The sequence below is a fragment of the Prionailurus viverrinus genome, chromosome C1 (assembly GCF_022837055.1).
Source record: "Prionailurus viverrinus isolate Anna chromosome C1, UM_Priviv_1.0, whole genome shotgun sequence".
NCBI classification, from domain to species: Eukaryota; Metazoa; Chordata; class Mammalia; order Carnivora; family Felidae; genus Prionailurus; species Prionailurus viverrinus.
Genome location: NC_062568.1, coordinates 193,562,623 through 193,582,014, shown reverse-complemented (window position 1 = coordinate 193,582,014; position 19,392 = coordinate 193,562,623). Strand labels below are relative to the sequence as shown.

The 19,392-nt window shown below is 44.4% G+C and overlaps 1 protein-coding gene and 1 long non-coding RNA gene across 4 annotated transcripts; one reads left to right on the top strand and one right to left on the bottom strand.

Annotated features, from left to right (window-relative positions):
• Positions 1-1,897: 1,897 nt before the first annotated feature.
• On the bottom strand, positions 1,898-18,850 carry RPA2 (replication protein A2). 3 transcript variants are annotated; one of them, XM_047872077.1, is made up of 10 exons: positions 18,551-18,850; positions 18,207-18,313; positions 13,933-14,034; positions 13,692-13,805; positions 11,422-11,496; positions 10,579-10,695; positions 4,307-4,414; positions 3,797-3,891; positions 2,495-2,602; positions 1,898-2,345 (listed from the first exon to the last, which is right to left on the bottom strand). In XM_047872077.1, exons 1-9 carry the CDS (start codon positions 18,558-18,560, stop codon positions 2,518-2,520), a joined length of 813 nt encoding a protein of 270 aa, XP_047728033.1. In that variant the 5' UTR covers positions 18,561-18,850; the 3' UTR covers positions 1,898-2,345; positions 2,495-2,517. The 3 variants fall into 3 exon arrangements, with proteins under 3 accessions (XP_047728033.1, XP_047728032.1, XP_047728034.1); XM_047872076.1 differs by having other exon boundaries at positions 1,898-2,602; positions 18,551-18,847; XM_047872078.1 differs by lacking the exons at positions 18,207-18,313; positions 18,551-18,850 and adding an exon at positions 18,057-18,181 and having other exon boundaries at positions 1,898-2,602.
• LOC125173189 (uncharacterized) lies at positions 3,364-6,849 on the top strand. The gene is made up of 3 exons (XR_007154950.1): positions 3,364-3,472; positions 6,493-6,660; positions 6,754-6,849. It is a non-coding gene; the product is annotated as an uncharacterized LOC125173189 (long non-coding RNA).
• Positions 18,851-19,392: the final 542 nt, after the last annotated feature.

The following is a 19,392-nucleotide window of genomic DNA, read 5'->3' as shown; positions in this document are numbered from 1 at the left end:
GAGAGAGAGAGAGAGAGAGAGAGAGAGTATGCATGAGCAGAAGAGGGACAGAGAGAATCCAAGCAGGCTCCATGCTGTCAGTACAGAGCCTGATGCAGGGCTCAAATTCACAAACCATGAGATCATGACCTGAGCCAAAACCAAGAGTCAGATGATTGACCAACTGAGCCATCCAGGCGCCCCTCTAAAACCTATGTTCTTTCCCTATTCCCACTGTCCCCTAATCACAGAATTCATCTCAGTGTTTGAAATATACTAAGCTCTTAGACTCTGGAGACAACGTGTACTGATCGGTTGGAGAGCCTCACCATCCAGTGTAACAGAGATAAGGGAACAAATACAAATCCGGCTCTATGCAGAGACCAACTCAGCTTCCAAGGTCAGTCTAGGCCTGTTCCGTGAGTTAAGACCACAGACCTCACTTCTGGAAGTGGTGGGGCTTTGGTTTCCTAGACTGATGCAGTCACAGAACTAAGCACCACGGACAGCAGGAGATAGGACACAGATAAAAAGGTGACCAGAGTCTCCAGCTGAGATGCGAGCTCCAAGAGTGTGAATATGCAGCCTGGATTCTAGGTACTGCACTTGAGTGTGTCCCTCCTGTGTCTGCTAACACTCCTTCGGGCTGTCCGGACCCACTGCACTTCCTATGGAAGCCTCTTGGCTTCCATACCCCAGCATGGAGCTCTCCAGATGACTACCAAGCAGCTAATACAGGCTGGTGGGCCAGTTCCCATGCCTTCCTGCAGAGACCATCTAAACTACACGGGACCCTGAGGAAGAGTGTGCTCTGGGACAAACAATAAGCAAGAAAGTAAGAAAAAAAGTTCCTTCTTGGCACAGAACCCTTAGGACCAAGCCCACATGCAAAATTCACTTCCGTCTGCATTAATTGTGGCACCAAATTGAGCAAGATCACAAAAGGGGGACAGAGAAGAGGGCTACCCATTCCTACATAATGGGATTTCTGAGTGGCCAAACACTGCAATGAGGAGAAAGCAAGCAATTTCACAGCTAGGAGAGATGAGGTTAAAAGGAAACCATGTCTGGGGTGCCTGGGTGGCTCAGTCCATTAAGCGTCTGACTCTTGAGAGCAGCTCAGGTCGTGATCTCGAGGTTGTGAGATCGAGCCCCGCATTGGGCTGTGCTGACAGTGCAGAAACTCCTAAGGCTCTCTCTCCCTCACCCTCTGCTCCTCCCCTGTGCTCTCTCTCAAAATATAGACAGATCTGCAGATAATGTACTGGTTGACTGGCTTTTACGCACGAATATAGCTCCCTAGATAGGAACCATTCGGCAGGTACAGAAACAACCACCAGACTGTTGTTCACTTTTAGAAACTGGAGGGTGGGGCCCTTCCCACACTGCTGCTAGTAGGTTTCACTCAGAAACACAGTTAAAGCAGTTACAGAATTTTTATTTGCATGTTATACCTCATTAACCTACCTCAGAATTAGTTCTTTTATTCAAGACATAGCTTACATTCTGGAGTTGTCAAAAACATCTTTGAGCTAGTGTTCCCTCCCACAAGAAGTGGAACTGGTTAAGCTGGCCAAAAAACAGCTGTCGGCCTTCAGACAGTCTCCTCTTGGGGCCAAATGGCCGACGCTCAATTCGGCTACATGACCACATACTGCCAGAGTCAAGATTCAGAATGGCAATGCTTGATGCTTTACAAACATCATCTTACTCGAGTTTCACAACAGACCTATAGGAACTGACGCTGCTCTCTTCTCATGAATAAATGGGAGGCCCTCAGAACTGACGTGGCCAGCCCAAGAACCGAACTAGAAGTGGAGAAGCCAGGATTTCAAACCCCAAGCAAGCTATGCTACATGCCTCGGATAATCAAGTAGTAATTACAGCAGCTTAGGAAGAAGAATAACATTTTCACGAATTCTGCAATAGAACTATTTTATTAGACATACGGGGGCACTTATTTTGTATGAAATCGAAGTAACATCTCTTGCTCTCTCCTGCCCTCATGAGGCCACCACTCTAGAACGTAACAACACACTTTCGGCAGCAGCCACGACGAGGTGAAGGACAGTGCAATTCTGAAAAATAACACCCTATAACCAAAGGCGGGGGGAACAAAAGCAGGCAGAGATTAGGGGGTTTCTTGGCTCGCTCCCCGCTGAAGGCCCTGGGTCCTGCTCATCTTCTTCCAACAGGAAACACGTTAGGAGTGGAAACTCCCGGGTATAGCTTGAGTAATGCTGCCCAACTCTCTTGGTAGCATCTCTCTTCCACTTCCATTTGTGCTGATGTTGTAAGCGGCTTGTTTGTAACTTCTTTAAGAAAGTCCACCCAGGTTTACATTCTGTCAGTTGCCCAAAATGGAGCTTCAAAAAACAAAAACAAACAAAAAAGAAGAGCAGTAACTTTCCAAATGAGACCCTTTCTAGATGAAAGCTACTCCCTAGAAGTCAATTGGCCAAACACGCACAGCTGGAGACAACAGATTATGAGAACAGGTCCAGCTGGAAAATACCTCGGGTACTCAAGTAGACCCAGTTACTCTGCATCTGTGGATTTAAAATGATCGTCGTCCACAGTGGAATAGATGTGTCCCTCGTTGCTAAGAAAATCTACAGCTTGCCTAGGAAGAAACAAAGAAAGAAAAAAAAAAAGGCTCATTTTAAACTGATGCAGAAGACAGGAAACTGCCTTTTGGATATGGCCAAACGTAGATTTTACTCACTTCCCATTTTTTATCTTAGCTAAGAATTCGTAGCCACTTTGTTCACGGGGCTCTTACAAGGAGAAATACCAGTAAAACTGCAAAACTGAGATAATGCACGGAGACAATGGCTATCAGGGGTGCCTTGGACTCCTCTCCCAAACTGAGTAAACACGAGAAACGAGGGCCTAACTCAAATGCCAGTGTAAGCAAACGAAGAATCTAAAAACACAGTCCAGCTTGCACACAGAATCTCCTAGCATAAACAGCTACTTTTAAAAGTTCCTCCTCCCTACCCACCCATCACAACCCTCTTGCTCCCCCTCTGGGAAGTAAAGTTGCAGGGCATAAAGGGAAGATCTTCCCGGAAATGACAGGACACCCTTCGAGGCCCTCTGGATCAGTGCCAGTAACATATGTAATAACAGTAATAATTTGTAGAGCAATTACCACATGACAGTGATTCTGTACCTCATCGACACTGTAACTCTGAGGTAAGAATTAAGATCTTCATTTTGTTTAAAACAGGAAATGAGATTAGACTTGAGCCTTTTTATTCCGTGTAAGCCTAGAATATCAACTGATTTACAGTAACAAGTAACTATCACAAGCACCAAAATACTGTTGGTTGGATTCGTTCACCAGAATCACGAAGCTGCTTGTCTACCACGGAATCAGAGGAAGGATGTTGGAAGGACCGTCTACAGTTTCAGGGTCAGACAGCCAAACCCACATCTCCACAGTGGAACAGTAACACCAATGGGACGGTTATTATCTGAGGACCAGGAGGTAAGGATCTCACTCCTCCAGACTGAATTCCACAAGACGTCAAATTTATCTGGTCAATTTCTGTCCAAAATTACAATCACCACACGTAATGGGATTCATTATTTGTTAAATGAACAAGGGAATGAATGACGCGACGGGTAGCATCATTTTTGTAAGCCCTTTTTCTTTCTTTCCGTGATTGGACAACTTCCCTTCTGTCAGTTAAGATTGCAGCTGACAGTTTTGTTTTGTTTTTTTAAACTTACTTCTCCATTACCAGAAAACTCTAGTGAGGTCAAATGGGTACAATTCTGGAGCCCCAGCTGATGGAAACCAAATACTCACTTTATTGAGGCTACAGACATGTGCTGGAGCTGGTTCTTGAGATCCTGAAAGTTTAATCCTTCTGGTCTTGGACAAGCCTTAATCAAACTCAGCACCTGAAGAGTCAAATGAGAAAGATTTTAGCAACTACTCTGAATCCACTCCCTTATGTAAACTTGAGTCCCTTTAAAAAAAAATTTTTTTTAACATTTATTTATTTTCGAGACAGGGAGAGACAGAGCATGAACGGGGGAGGGTCAGAGAGAGAGAGGGAGACACAGAATCTGAAACAGGCTCCAGGCTCTGAGCTGTCAGCACAGAGCCCGATGCGGGGCTCGAACTCACAGACCGCGAGATCGTGACCCGAGCCGAAGTTGGATGCTTAACCGACTGTGCCACCCAGGCACCCCTACCTGAGTCCCTTTATAACAAAGTAATGAGTCAGGTACTTAGAAAGCCTTAGAATCATTAAGGAAGTAACAAATTTAGGACTCTCTGTGTCTTGAATTTTTGGAGCCACTCAGTGTTTACCTGGTTTTGGGCCACAGTGAGGCCATTTGCTGGTATGGCGCTATTCCCACCAAAGTTCCCTGCTTCACCCATTCCTGGATTGCTGATAGTTGCTCTCCCTGCTAAGGGCTGAATTAAGAAAGTTCACAACGTTAGAACACTTACCAATTTAAAAAACAGTCCTTGTTATTGTAAATAGCTTATTAATAAGCGGCTCACAAAAAAGAATTTAAGTAGTTTTCCCAGTAACAACTGCTTACATTGGAAGGGATAGCTGTCATCATTAATGAGTATTTCAAAGGAAGGTAAAGTGACCCTCTGAAGCACATAATATCAGAGAGAAGGGTACCTCCTGGCTCATTCTTGTTTTTGTGATGCTGAGGGGAACCAAAGGAAAACTAGCACCGAGAAGAAAATTACCCGGAGATCCGCTATAATGGTATCTTTCTTTGGTGTTTAATCATTTAAACATGCATGCATGTATTCATTCACTCATTTATTATTTTGGGGTATTCTTACCTTGCTCTTGACTTTATTATTATTATTATTTTTATTTATTTATTTATTTATTTGTTTATTTATTTATTTATTTATTTTTTAAACGTTTATTTATTTTTGAGACAGAGAGAGACAGAGCATGAATGAGGGAGGGTCAGAGAGAGGGAGACACAGAATCGGAAACAGGCTCCAGGCTCTGAGCTGTCAGCACAGAGCCCGACGCGGGGCTCGAACCCACGGACCGCGAGATCATGACCTGAGCTGAAGTCGGCCGCCCAACCGACTGAGCCACCCAGGCGCCCCATATTATTATTAAAGAAGTTTTATTATTGAAGTACAGTTAACATACAATGTTATACTAGCTTCAGGGGCACAACACAGTGATTTGACAATTTTTTACATTACGTGACGCTCACCATGATAAATGTAGTCACCACCTGTCCCTGCACAATGTTATTACATTATTCACTATATTCCCTATGCTATGCCTCTCCTCTCCGTAACTTACTTCCTTTATAACTGGAAGTTTGTATCTCTTACTTCCCTTCACCCATTTCACCCTCTCCCCACAGTCCCACTCAAGCATCTGTGGTCACGTAGGCATGAAGCATGACAAGGAGAGAAAAAAAGTGCCCGTCACTCTTTTGTTCTTTTTTTTTAGCACCAAATTTTAAAAAATAACGGGCTATAATCACTGTTTCCATTTCCCTTCTTAGTCACTCCCCAGCCCACCACTATTTGGAATCTCACTAAACAGAACTCGGGGGGCGCCTGGGTGGCTCGGTCCAACTCCTGGATTTGGCTCAGGTCATGATCTCGCGGTTCGTGAGATCGAGCCTTGCGTTGGGCTCTGCACTGACAGCATAGTAACTTCTTGGGATTCTCTCTCTGTTCCCCCATCCCAACTCTCTCTCAAAATAAATAAACTTAAAAAGCACACAACAACCCAAAAAACTTTAAATACACCTCTCACACTGTTCTCACCAAAATCAGCAATGACTTTTCAAGCAACCTACCCGACAGTCTCTTTCAGCCCTCCAAACATGTGACTTCTCACAGAAAGACATACTGATCACACTCTCGAAATGTACCCCTCCCTAGACTTCTTGATGGCATATTCTTCTGGTTCCCTACTTACTCAAACTATACCTTCTCAGTATCTCTTACCAGTTTTCTCTCTACCCATCTCCCCAAAGGCTGATCGATCCCCCCAGGATTCTATCCCAGACCTCCTTCTAGGCCACAATTCCTTGTTCCCAGCCATTGACTGGACTTACGTCCACCTAGCTCTCTCACACGCTTCAAAGTAAAATTACATCCTTCCCCAAACCTGCCTGCCCTGCTCTATTCCAAACCCAATGTGAGTAAACCCAAATGCAATCCTGCAGACTTCAACTGTCCATTCACTCACCTCCCACAACCTGTCACCAGAGCCTATCACACAATCTTCGGTGGTGCTCGAGCCCATTCTCCTCACCCGGGCTTCCTGGCGGCATTTCGGCCGCTAAGTCTGGCCTACTCCAGTCAGTCCTTCTCTTTGCTACCACGTTAACAGCTTCTAATCGTGTCCCTCCTCTGACAGAAAGCTTTCAGGTGGCTCCCCCTGCCTGTGGAAATCATATAAACCTAGACATTTAAGACGTACCACTAGATGTCAAAATCTCTATTTTACTCTTGGCCATTTCTTTTCAATACACTTCACTCCCCAGCTGCACCTGGACTTCTCGCCAGCTACAAACATGCCTCTGACCTGAACATGCTGTTCCCTGTCTGGAATGCCCCTCCCTCATCTGCCTAGTAAACGCTGACTTCTCATCCTTCGAGGCCAACTTAACTGCCACTGCCTTTGCAGAGCCTTCTGACACGCCCCAGGCCAGGTTAGCCATGTTCTTTTCTTGGCTCTTACATGTTTGGTCCGTTCGCTCTCACGACAGCCATCATGCTGTTCTCCTGTCACTTTCCTCCACTAGCCCCTTCATCTTCACACAGTGCCCGGTGCAGTACGTGCCCAGTCGATGTTTAACCTACTGAACTGAATAAATAAGCAAGATAGAAGATCAAATATGGTAAGTGCCCATTACAGGTGTAAGAGCACTGTGGAAGTTCATCAGGAGAAATCCCATCCGGTCAGGAGAGTCCGTCATTTAATAAACATTCATTAAATGCCTGTTGCTTTGAGGTGATAAACAAAAATCGATCACTATCTCTTGTTTTCAAGTTAGATGCCTTCGCACTGCCTGTTGTGAAACAGACGCTTCACATGTTATGATCTAAGAATACCGAACTGAATACGGTTTCTTACCCAGATACTCCGCTTGAAAGGGTTTCATGTCCTCCTTCAGGTAGCCCCACCTCCTGTACCTGGGACTTGGTTTAGGCATCACCTGCTCCAAGGGGGTCTTTCTTTTTTTAAGTAGGCTTCATGCCCCGCGCTGAGCCCAACAAGGGGCTTGAACTCACAACCCTGAGATCAAGATCTCAGCTGCAATCAAGAGTAGGGCGCTTAACTAACTGAGTCACCCGGGTGCCCCTCCAAGGGGTCTTTCTTGATGTCCAGATCAGGACAGGAAACCCTTCTCCGTGGTTTCACAGCGCCCTGTGCCCGCCACTTACACTGCTCTCACAGCTTAAAGTGATCTGAATCTCCAATGCTCAGACACCGACTCTTTGCGGGAGAGGGGGGGGGGCTTATTTACTCAATACAATTGTCTACACCCCCAGTTTCTACTCCCTAACCACCCACCCTCAATTTAAAATCATTTTTATGATAGGTTTGATACACACATATATGTCATTAAATACGGTAATATAAGAGACACCCCTTAACTTTTGAAAAAACTTTATTTATGTTTAAGTAACCTCTATACCCAGTGTGGGACATGAACTCATGATCCCAAGATCAAGAGTTGCATGCTCTTCCAACTGAGCCAGCCAGGTGCCCCAACACCCTAAACTTTCCATACATAATTCTGTTCTTTTTAACCTACTTCCCCCATCTTCTACCACCAAAGCCTCCCTTTTGGAGATCCATGTTTTTAATTTTTTTAAACTTTTTTTTTTTTTTTTTTAGTTTTATAATTCTTTTCAATGTTCATTGATTTTTGAGAGAGAGAGAGAGAGAGAGAGAGAGAGAGAGAGAAAGAGACAAAGCATGAGCAGGAGAGGGGCAGAGAGGGAGACACAGAATCCAAAGCAGGCTCCAGGCTCTGAGATATTAGCACAGAGCCCAATGCAGTGCTTGAACCCACAACTGCAAGATCATGACCTGAGCCAAAGTTGGATGCCCAACTGACTGAGCCACCCAGGCAGCTCCCCGCCCCTTTTTTTTTTTTAACTTTTTATAATTTTTTTTTAAGTTTACTTTTTAAGAGAGAGAGAGTATGTGAGTGGGACAGGGGCAGAGAGAGAAGGGGGGGGACAGAGGATCTGAAGCAGGCTCTGGCTGACAGCAGAGAGCCTAATGTGGGGCTTGAACTCACAAACCGTGAGATCATGACCTGAACCTAAGGCAGACGCTTAATTAGCCGCGTCACCCAGGCGCCCCAAAGATCCATGTTTCTAAATCGAACAGGAGACCTCTCCCATCACCTTCCTTGACTTCAAGGCAGCATTCTACAGTTGACTGCCACCCCCTCCTTCCTAAAAATACTCTTTTCAGAATCTTCTACAGAATCACATTCCCTGGTTTCCTCTTGCCCAATTTGCAACTTCTTTGACTTCCACTGGCTCCTCTTCTCCAAATTGCTAAAGATTAGTGTGTCCCAGAGCTCAGGTCTCTGACCTCTGAACTCCCCAGTTACCTTATCTAATACAAGGCTTTAAATATCACCTACACGATGACTCCCAAAGTTCTACCTCCAGCCCTGACCTCTCCCCCTTGGATCCCAGTTCTACATATTCAACCATCCATTCTGGTCTCCACTTGGATATTGCACGAGCACCTCATATTTGGGAAGTCCAAACAGAAGTCTGGATTTTACCCCCAGATTTGCTAGCTTCATCTGGTTGCTCATGCCCCAAACCCAGAAGTCATTTTTGAACTCTCCCTCTTTATATCATGTCCCCACCAAGAAGTCCTGTCAGCTCCACCTCCAAAATCCATCAGAATCCAACTACTCCTTACCCCAGCTGCTGCTACCATTCCCAAATCAATTCTGTTGCCATTCTTAGAGCCCCATAATCTGTACTCCATACAATAGCCCAGCCCAAGTGAATTTAAAAAAAATTTTTTTTTTTTTAACGTTTATTTATTTTTGGGACAGAGAGAGACGACAGAGCATGAATGGGGGAGGGGCAGAGAGAGAGGGAGACACAGAATTGGAAACAGGCTCCAGGCTCTGAGCCATCAGCCCAGAGCCTGACGCGGGGCTCGAACTCACGGACCGCGAGATCGTGACCTGGCTGAAGCCGGACGCTTAACCGACTGCGCCACCCAGGCGCCCCCCAAGTGAATTTTTAAAAAGACAAATCAGACCACATCACTCCCCAGATGAAACCTTCTAAGGGCCTAGAGTAATGACTGGCACATACCAGGCTCAATAAATATTTCTCCAAGAAATGAATGAATGAATGAATGAATACATTTATCTCTGTATCCCCAGTGCTTACCAAACTGTTTGGCATAGAATAGGATGCAATAACATCCTTAGTGGCTGAAGAGTTTTCTAGTCTCTCCTACTGCGACCAATCCCCCACCTTGGCACCAGAATCACCTAAGGATATTCTTCTTTTTCTTTTTTTGCTAACTTTATTTTTAAGTTTATTTATTTATTTATTTGGGGGGTGGGGAGAATGAATGAGCAGAGGAGGGGCAGAGAGAGAGGGAGAGAGAAGAGAATCCCAAGCAGGCTCCGCACTATCAGTGCAGAGCCTGACGCGGGGCTCGAACTCATGAACCATGAGATCATGACCTGAGCTGAAACCAAGGGTCAGACACTTAACTCACGGAGCCACCCAGGTTCCCTGCTATATTTTTTTAATTTGAGAGAGAAAGAGAGCATGAGCGGGAGAGAGAGGCAGAAGGAGACAGGGAGAGAGAGAGAATCTCAAGCAGGCTCCATGCACAGCATAGAGCCTGACACGGGGCTCAATCCCACGACCCCTGGCTCATGACCTGAGCCAAAATCAAGAGTTGAACACTCAACTGACCAAGCCACCCAGGCACCCCTTTTGCTAATGTTTTTTTAAACAAGCTCCACACCTAACAAGAGGCGTAAACTCACAACCCGAGACTAAGACTCACATGCTCTACCAACTGAACCAGCCAGGCATCCCTAGATAATCTAAGGACATTCTAATACAAGAATCAATAAACCTTTTGTGGGGTCCTAGATGGACTAGCCCAATGGAATTCACACAGCAGAAAAAAATGTTGAGAAATTTCAATATTCAGCAAGAAAAATAACTTCAGGGGCAAAATAATGGTCCATAATGTTTCTTATTTAGCCAACAGTTTCGAAAAAAAGCAGTAAAATACCTCCTAGTGGGGGTTTTTCTATGAATATAATCCTAGAGCCAAGTGCTCAGCCTGTAATTATATGTCTACACTTGAAGGTTGTCTTAGGCCTCAGCCTTCCAAGTCAGTGGGGTCAGAGGAACTTGTAATTCTGAGAAACACGAGTGCTTCCTCTGGAATAAAATAACACGGCAAAGCTCACAAAGAAAACGTTCTGAGGACGGAGTGAGGCCTTTCTTCCGGCCCAACCTTCAAAATGTCAAGAAAATCAAAGCTGTAGCACAGAGCGGTCTATGTTCTTCCAGAGAAGAGGGAAAATTCTGAGAGTAAAGTTGCTCACCTGGCTGTTAGCTTTGCTCAGGATCATGTGCGCGTTGACTACTTCCAGAATATGTGCGGTGAATTCATTCATGTCCTCCAGAGGCATGATCTTAAAGGCTACCAGGCTTTTTTTGTTCTTTTGAAATAAAGAGAAAAAGGTAAATAAAGCACGAGCACATTCAAATCAACTTCAGGTTAAAACGCCGTGGCACTTTTCCTGGTTCTAGTTTGCCAAAATGGAGAAAATGTTATTATATACTTCAAATTTTTTTTTTTTAATTTTTTTAATGTTTTATTTATTTTTGAGACAGAGAGAGACAGAGCATGAACGGGGGAGGGGCAGAGAGAGAGGGAGACACAGAATCGGAAACAGGCTCCAGGCTCCGAGCCATCAGCCCGGAGCCCGACGCGGGGCTCGAACTCCCGGACCGCGAGATCGTGACCTGAGCTGAAGTCGGACGCTTAACCGACTGAGCCACCCAGGCGCCCCTATACTTCAAATTTTTAACTTAAGGTTAATCCAAATAAAGTTATTAATGGGAGAAAAAACCAAAGCTAGAGCTCAGAGCTGCTCAATGACTTGCGCGAGCTTATACAACCAAGCAGAGTATAGTCTGACTGCGAATCCTGATGCCACAGATGGCAACTATAGGCAGGGATCCTATTCTTTCCCCACCATTCTGTTAGTTTCATATTAAGGTCAAAACCCGTTATTTCTTTGAAGAGAATAATGAAAAAATTTCAGTCTAACGCCCATTGAATACAAAGGCTTGGTTCAATCTTAAGTATCCCAAACTCAGGCATGAATCCAGAAACTGCTTCATGCAAACATATTTCAACTATGATTTTTTTCTGACTTTACCTGAAAAGATCTCAGATGGCCAGCCACTTTTACATACGTTTCTGGAGGAACCACGGTGTTTTCACTGCTGGCATCCTAAAAGATAAAATACGTATCACACTAAGGTTTTAGAGATGTTGGTGAAACTCTGAAACTGCTAAATTATAAGGGTGCCTGGGTGGCTCAGTCGGTTAAGCGTCCGACTTGGGCTCAGGTCATGATCTCACGGTTTGTGAGTTCGAGCCCCGCATCAGGTTCTGTGCTGACAGCTCAGAGTCTGGAGCCTGCTTCAGATTCTGTGTCTCCTTTTCTCCCTGCCTCTTCCCTGCTCATGCTCTGTTGCTCTCTCTTGCTCTCAAAAATAAATAAACATTAAAAAAAAAAAAAAAAAAAAGAAAAGAAAAGAAAAGAAATGAAAAACCGCTAGGGGCCCCTGGGTGGCTCAGTCGGTTGAGTGTCCAACTTCAGTTCAGGTCATGATCTTACAGTTCGTGGGCCTTGCATTGGACTCCATGCTGACAGTGTGGAGCCTGCTTGGGATTCTCTCTCTCTTCCTCACTCCTGCACTCTCTCTCTCAAAATAAATAAATTAAAAATATACATATATTAAAAAAAAAAGACAATATGCACTCGTGTTCAAATGGTCTTGGGCATACAACTTTCTGGTGGATACACTTATCAGCATAGCAACTCTACCTTTAGGATTTTAAGGGAATAATTAAGAACATGCATTTAGATTTAGCTTTAAATGCAGCTCTTTATCTTGAGGTTTTGAGTTCAAGCCTCATGTTGGGTGTAGAGATTACTTAACACTTAAAGCTTTAAGAATATTCATATGGCATAGTTTAGAATACTAAAAAATTGAAAACAACCTAAATAACCAACAGTCATGCATTTATACAATGGGATACTTCACACCATTGCAAGTGATAATGTAGAACTTAAAGGCAGACATTTAACCGACTCAGCCACCTAAGCAACCCCCCTTTCTTTTATTTTTTTGAGAGAGTGCAAGTGGGGGAGGAATAGAGATTACGAGAGAGAGAATCTCAAGCAGGCTCTGTGCTATTAGCACAGAGCCTGACGTGGGGCTCAAACTCATGAAACTGTGAGATCGTGACCTGAGCCGAATAACCACAAGTCAGACACTTATCTGACTGAGCCATCTAGGCACCCCCCACCCCGGCCCCCCCACCTTTTTTTAGAGAGGGAGAGGGAGAGAGAAAGCACGAGCACATGAGTGGGGAAGAGGGACGGAGGGAGAAAGAGAATCTCAAGTAGGCTCCACGCTCAGCGTGGAGCCTGACACAACCGTGACATCGTGACCTGAGCCGAAATCAAGAGTCAGATGCTTCACCAACTGAGCCCCCACGACATCCCTAAATTTTTCATTATTAGAAACAATGCTATGATCAAGATTCTTACAGCTGAATCTTGGCACACATCTTTAATTACTTCCTTAACGTAAACCTCTAGCAGGGGAGTGCCAGGTCAACATTTTTATGATGGGTGATTTTGACCACCGGCTGATTGCTGAGGTAGGTTATACTCATCTGTACTCAAACCATCAAGGTAGGATGGCATCCGCTTCCCTGGAGAAATAATGGCAAATCATTCAACGAACGTTCTAAGTGCTAAGTGCCAGAGGCACTGTGTTAGCTACTACTCTCACCACAAGTGGACATTCTTTTTTTTTCTACGCTAATTTAATAAGTTAAAAACGGTACCTTAATGCTTATTAAACCTGCTTGTTACCATTGCAAATTATGTTTCATCTTTTATGAATTATCTCTGCATCTTCTTTGCCCATTTTTCTAAGACGCAGTGGCTTTTTTTTTTTTTTTGCTTTGTAATAGCTTTTACTAATTGAAAAATGTTAACATCTGTAATGTGTCACAAAAAACCTTCCCGCTGATTTAAACAATATTTACCGAGGGCCCACCAGGTAACTAGCACTGTTCTAGGTGAGGGGGATACAATGGTGACCGAGACAAAAATCCCTGTCCTGAAAAACAAAAGAACAATAACAACAACCACAAAACCCCGTTTTCACGGAGTTTACATTCTAGCACCTCCTGTCACTTGCCTTTTAACTTTGCTTATGAGGATAGTGAAGTTGAGAACATTTGAAACTTCCATGAGACCAAATGTATTAACCTTTCATTGCAGGGCCTCTGCCTTTGATATCTTGCTTGTAAATTATTCTTACAGGAAGAAATTACAAAGTGAGACAAAAGAAGTTCAACCTCTCCAAAGCCCCAAAGTAACCCCACCCTGAAACAGCCGCTTACATCTGTGTCAACCCACTGGCGAACATCCATGGGTGCAGCTGTCATGTCATCTACTTTGTAAACAATGTTGGTTGGAGCCTTCTCTGCATGTCTGATGATACCCACAATAGTGACCTAGATCAGAAAGGAAAAAAAAAGTTGGCTTTTCCTGGAAACTAAAACAACATTTATGTGTTTTTAAAGAAAGTTTATTTCATTCTTCATATGAGCAAGGGAACCTGCAACAAATTACTTTACTTACCTGTGAAATCTCAACCTTCCCAATTCTGAACACTTCATCGACCAGGGTGGCAGAAAGCAGCTGAGATATGGTACAGGGTACAATGTACTGGGCTCGGGCTCTCTGAAAAGGAAAAGTACGCATGAATTCAATTAAGGAATTCATAATTACCACTCGTTAACACCTTTTATGTGCCAAGCACTTTACACAATCCTAACACTGACTCTTGAGAATGAATCTCACAGGGGCGCCTGGGTGGCTCAGTCGGTTGAGTGTCCGACTCCGGCTCAGGTCACGATCTCAAGGTTTGAGTTTGAGCCCCGTGCCAGGCTCTGTGCTGACAGCTTCAGATTCTGTATCTCTCCCTCTCTCTGCCCCTCCTGTGCTCATGCTCTGTCTCTCAATAATACATAAATGTTTAAAAAAAATTAAAAAAAAAAAAAAAAAAGAATGAATCTCATTACCCCTGCTTCGCAGAGATGGAAACCAAGGTTATATAGCTAACAAATGCCATACTTGAGAATCCAAACCACGCTTGTTTGACTCCAAAGCTCCCGGTCAATTGAGAAGTCTGTGGGACACGAGGGATTCACCGAAATGACCAGGCCAGAATGGGGACAACATAAGGAAGGATGACCCGCTTCCAGAACAAAACGTTAACTCCAATTTTAGAATGAAGGCAAGCTGGAGCTGGCTGTTCGGGTCACCAATGACATGAGATGGTATTTGGAAAGGGTTTGAGAAATGGCCAGAGGAGACAGAACTTTGGAGTGGCTCTGAGTGTTGTGATAAAATATAAGAAAACGTTAGAGGTACAGCTTCCTTAAGAACAGATGTTCTGACAATCAGATGGAAGTCTTGGGGGAAACGGGATAAGGGTTTGGCCACACTGGGCCAGTGTGGGCCTCTTCTTAAAGGGAAAGGACACGGTGAGGACACTGAAATCCCATCTAAAAGCGGCCTACCGACAACGTAAACTCTTCTTGTCACCTACCACTGGCCAGGGCTTGTCTCATGGCATGAAGCTGAGAAAAATGGGATAGGATTTGCTCACAACACATTCCTACCTAATGGAGGCAGAGGTGTAAATAAAAGACCTGGTCTGGGTATACTCTTGAATGAGATGCACTACGTGGGATCCCAGAAAAACATACTGGCACTTTCGAGAGGTAGCATTTGGGCTCCACCTGGAAGTGTGAAAACTTTGGACAGTGAAAAAACAGCGAGCGAGGGATGGGCATGACAGACTAAGGGTACACAGGCACTCTCGCAAACTCATAGAGGGAGTAAGTACACGGAAGAAAATGCACGACGGATCAGAGATTACAATTCTTCCCGTCAGACATCAACAACCCAATAGCTGTTCTACATGGAAGACAGAACGTAACAGACTCTCGGCATTCATGGATTTAGAAGGTGCAGCTTTGTCCTGAAGGTCCATATGATACTAGCAGAGTATTTCCTTCTGCTGAAGCATAATTTTGAATGGGGAGCCTTGCCAGGATGGTAAGAAGTAAGCCCCGCTAACTACCAGCACACGTCACAAAAAGTGGCAGTTAAGCTTGAGGGTTAAGATTATGGCTCTATCAGGAGCAGTGTGTGCTCTTGGTCATGTTTTTCAACTCATTTGTATCTTAGTTTTCTTATCTGTAAAACTAGGAATGATAAAAATTCCGAAAACTAAGTATATGGTGAAGTACGTGGAATAATACCTGGCACGTTGTAAGCACTCAAAAAATGTTAGCAATTATTACTTTAAAAAATTTTTCTTCTGTTTATTTATTTTTGAGACAGAGCGTGAGTGAGGGAGGGGCAGAGAGCGAGGGAGACACATAATCCAAAGCAGGCTCCAGGCTCTGAGGTGTCAGCACAGAGCCCAACACAGGGCTCGAACTCGCGAACCGTGATGAGATCGTGCCCCGAGCCGGAAGTCAGACATTTAACCGACTGAGCCACCCAGGCGCGCCCCCGGCTCCCCCGCCAAAAATGTTAGCAATTATTATGTCAGCTACTGCTCCTGTTTATATGTGCAACAGCTTTTAATAAGGATGTGAAGGAATCAGTAATGATGCTTTTCAATTTTATTTTATGGTACTTTATAGGCAAGATTACATGTGATGTTAGTATTTATAGATTTAAAATTTGCTGAGGTCCCATGTTTTAGTTCTCACTACTCTATACTGTTTCCATCTATCACAGGTGAGATTTTCATTGTATTTTTAGCATAAGAAAACTATGAACCACTATTGGTAGCAGGAACAAGAACATGGGCTTTGGTACCACAGTTCTATAGACCTGCGTTCAATCCCAGCTTCATAGCCCTGGACATGCCACCACCTCTTCTGTAAAGCAGGGAGATCTACCTTTCAAATTGTAAACAAAACATAATGTATATAAAAATGCTAATGTTTATCTCTCCATGAAGTGTGTACTCAATAAATAAATACGATTCCAACAATGATTGAGGTGTTAGCAATACCTTCAAGTTCATCTCCAATCACAGGTATTTCCCGTTTTTTAACAAGCACATATTATGTGCCAGGAATTGGTTACAAGGAGTTCCTGGTTTGTTCCAAAGAGGTTCACAGAGCATGTGAATGTATATTTATTTGAAAATAGAATTATTTTCTCGTTGACTACAAACTGTAGGTTACTCTGGACAGTGCTGTATGAAACTACCATCTTTAGGGGAAAAAATGATCAGTACTGAAAATTTCGTATGATTCAATAAAATATAACAGGTTTACAGGAGACAGGAAACATTTTGGATAAGGTGATTATCTAATTTACTGTTGAAAAAGCACTAGACTGAAAACCAGCAAGATCTGGGTTTGAGTCTTCAGCTTATAACCAGTATCACTCTCCGAAAAGCTGTCTTAATACACGGCCCAAGCAAGGGATCCTGAGACAAAAATTCTATCAACTGGAATGAAGAAAATAGTTACGCTCAGGAAAGATAAAAGCTAATGCTCTATCTTTTGTTTTCTTCTTCACAACCTCAAGGAAGACAAAGCGTACCGGAGCCCCCTGTGGTCTTGGCTGGGAAAAAGAAAACTACAATACAGAGAAGCTGCTTACCAGATTTTGGATTCGCTCAGCATCACGTGTGCACTGTCTAGAGTTCCATTTACTTACTAGCTATATAAGCTTAGGCAGTCCCTTAATCTCCCAGAGCCTCTGTTGTACAATGGAGTAAACAATAAATACGTTATGGGATTATAGGAAATAATCTGTACGAAAAATATAAAGCAGTGTCAAACGTATGGTAATTATCGACAAATTCTTTCCCACCGACACACCCCTGAATAGTTTAGGTGAAAGCTTATCAACCCATACAAAAAACAGAGAACTTCCTAATATTGAACCTGAACACCACATGTGAATGACAGCTAAAGAGTAGCCACATCAACCTTGTGTTTAAAGGATGAAATCAACGGTAGTAAAGGCAAACTCATTCCTGCAAGAGTGAATAACAAGCATTTGGACAGCTTTTTACGCATAGCTTTCCTATACATCACATTACCTCACCTATCAATTCTCAGAACCGCCCTGTGATAGAAGTCGTACTAGTACCATTTATCAGATGAGAAAAACCAAGGGACACAAGGTTCAAGTTGCTGCACTAAAGTCACCGCCAGTTAAAAGCCGATATTTGACGCTATGTATTTGGGCTCCATCACTCATGTCTTTTTTAATAAAAATAACTGGGATCACTTATTAAAAGGGACTATAAGGCAGGCACTTATATATACCACAATATTAAGCCTCACAACAACTTTGTAAGGCATGTATTATTACAATATTACATGTATTATTACAACATGTAAGGCATGTATTATTATTAATCCCATTTAGCAGTAATCCCACTTGATTCCTGAGGTTAAGAAATTTGTCCAATGAGACCATTAGTGTCAGAGCAACAGAACACAGATCCACCTGACTTCCAACACCATGCTCTTTCCACCGCTTTTTATCACGTCATTACGTTTAATTAAAAAAAATTTTTTTTTCAAATACACGAAGAAGGCAAAATAGGCTAATACCAGTTCAGTTTGTCCACAAAACTGATTCCTTAGTAAACTTCAAAATAAAGCCAAGAAAACAGTCGAAGTGAAAGTGGGAGAAATTTCATTTTTGAAACTTACAGCACTCAACTGTAAGATTCCATACGACAATAGTTGGTAATTATCCCATCAGTTCATGTTTAACACCTTTCGCCGCAGACATTTTCTCTCAGGGATGAGTTAGGAGCTTCAGGCCAGAATAAAATAAAACGAAATGCTCTTTCAACCTACTGATTTCTTTTCAGCCTGGGAAGGTGTCGGCATTCCGAAGCCCCCCGGGGACTGTGTGTAGCCGCCGCCGACTCCGCCAAAGGAAGTGCCATAGCTTTCAGATCCGCCTGGTTTTAAACAACAGTATTAATGCCTGTGCTGCTTCCCAAGCCTCTGAAGAGCCCACCGGGCCCCTCAGACTTCACCCCACGGCCCACCACTCCCAGCGTCGCCCTAATCTTCCCCACCACCGAGCCCCGGGCCCTCGCCCCTTGCCCACCCCGTCCCTCCCCCACTCCCCCCGCTACACGTCTGTCCGACCCCCCGCCCTCTTGCTAAATCCTCCTTGCGACGCTCATCCTTACCAAACCACATCTTGGTCACGATCCCCTCAGGTGAGAGGCCCAGAAGACTCCCGTCTGGTGGGTTGGCCGGGATCCTCAGAACCCCCTTTCGCCCGCAGTGCTACACCTACTTCCCGCGGGTGCCACAAACTCCTTCCCGCGAAGGACGGAGCCAATCAGCGTCCAGAACGCTTCGTGCTTCAGCCAATCAATGCTCACGAACTCCACACTTTTTCCTGTCTTCCCAGGACCTGCTTAAGAAAACGCGCCCTGCGCTGCCACTGGGGGCCCGAAGGCTCTGCGGCCATTTTTACTACGGGCAAAACATGCTGCGCAAGCGGAAGCAAGGAGCAGAGAGAGGCTGATGGGCGGTGTCTCAAGAAAACAACCAAGCAAAATGATAATTCCGTAACTCAGGCCGTATAATCCCACCTCCGCCAGATGGGCGACACTTTACATCACTTCCTTTGTTAGGCGTCCTCCTGTTCCCGCCAAACTCTGACCAATCAGACGTCGCCGTAATCTACATCGTTACAGCAGAATTCAGGCCTCGGCGACTCCGCCTCGCCGTCGTGCGGCGCTTGCGCACCGGGGGACCTCGCCTTACGAGCTTCATACCCCTCGTGGGGTTGCTAGTTCCTTTCCTCAAAAAAGGCCGAGTTCTTTCCTCGTATCCGCGTTCCCTCGTCCTGATTCTTCCCAGCGAGGCTATAAGGCACTTACACTCTCTTCCCCAAGATATGTGAGGATGGCGTCCTGCTCCTGCCCCGCCATCCACCCCAGGGTAATACGCCTCTGCATCCCCGATTACTTAACCACTTCTTCATATAACATTGTTCTGTCCGTCCTGTAGAGAGGGGAAC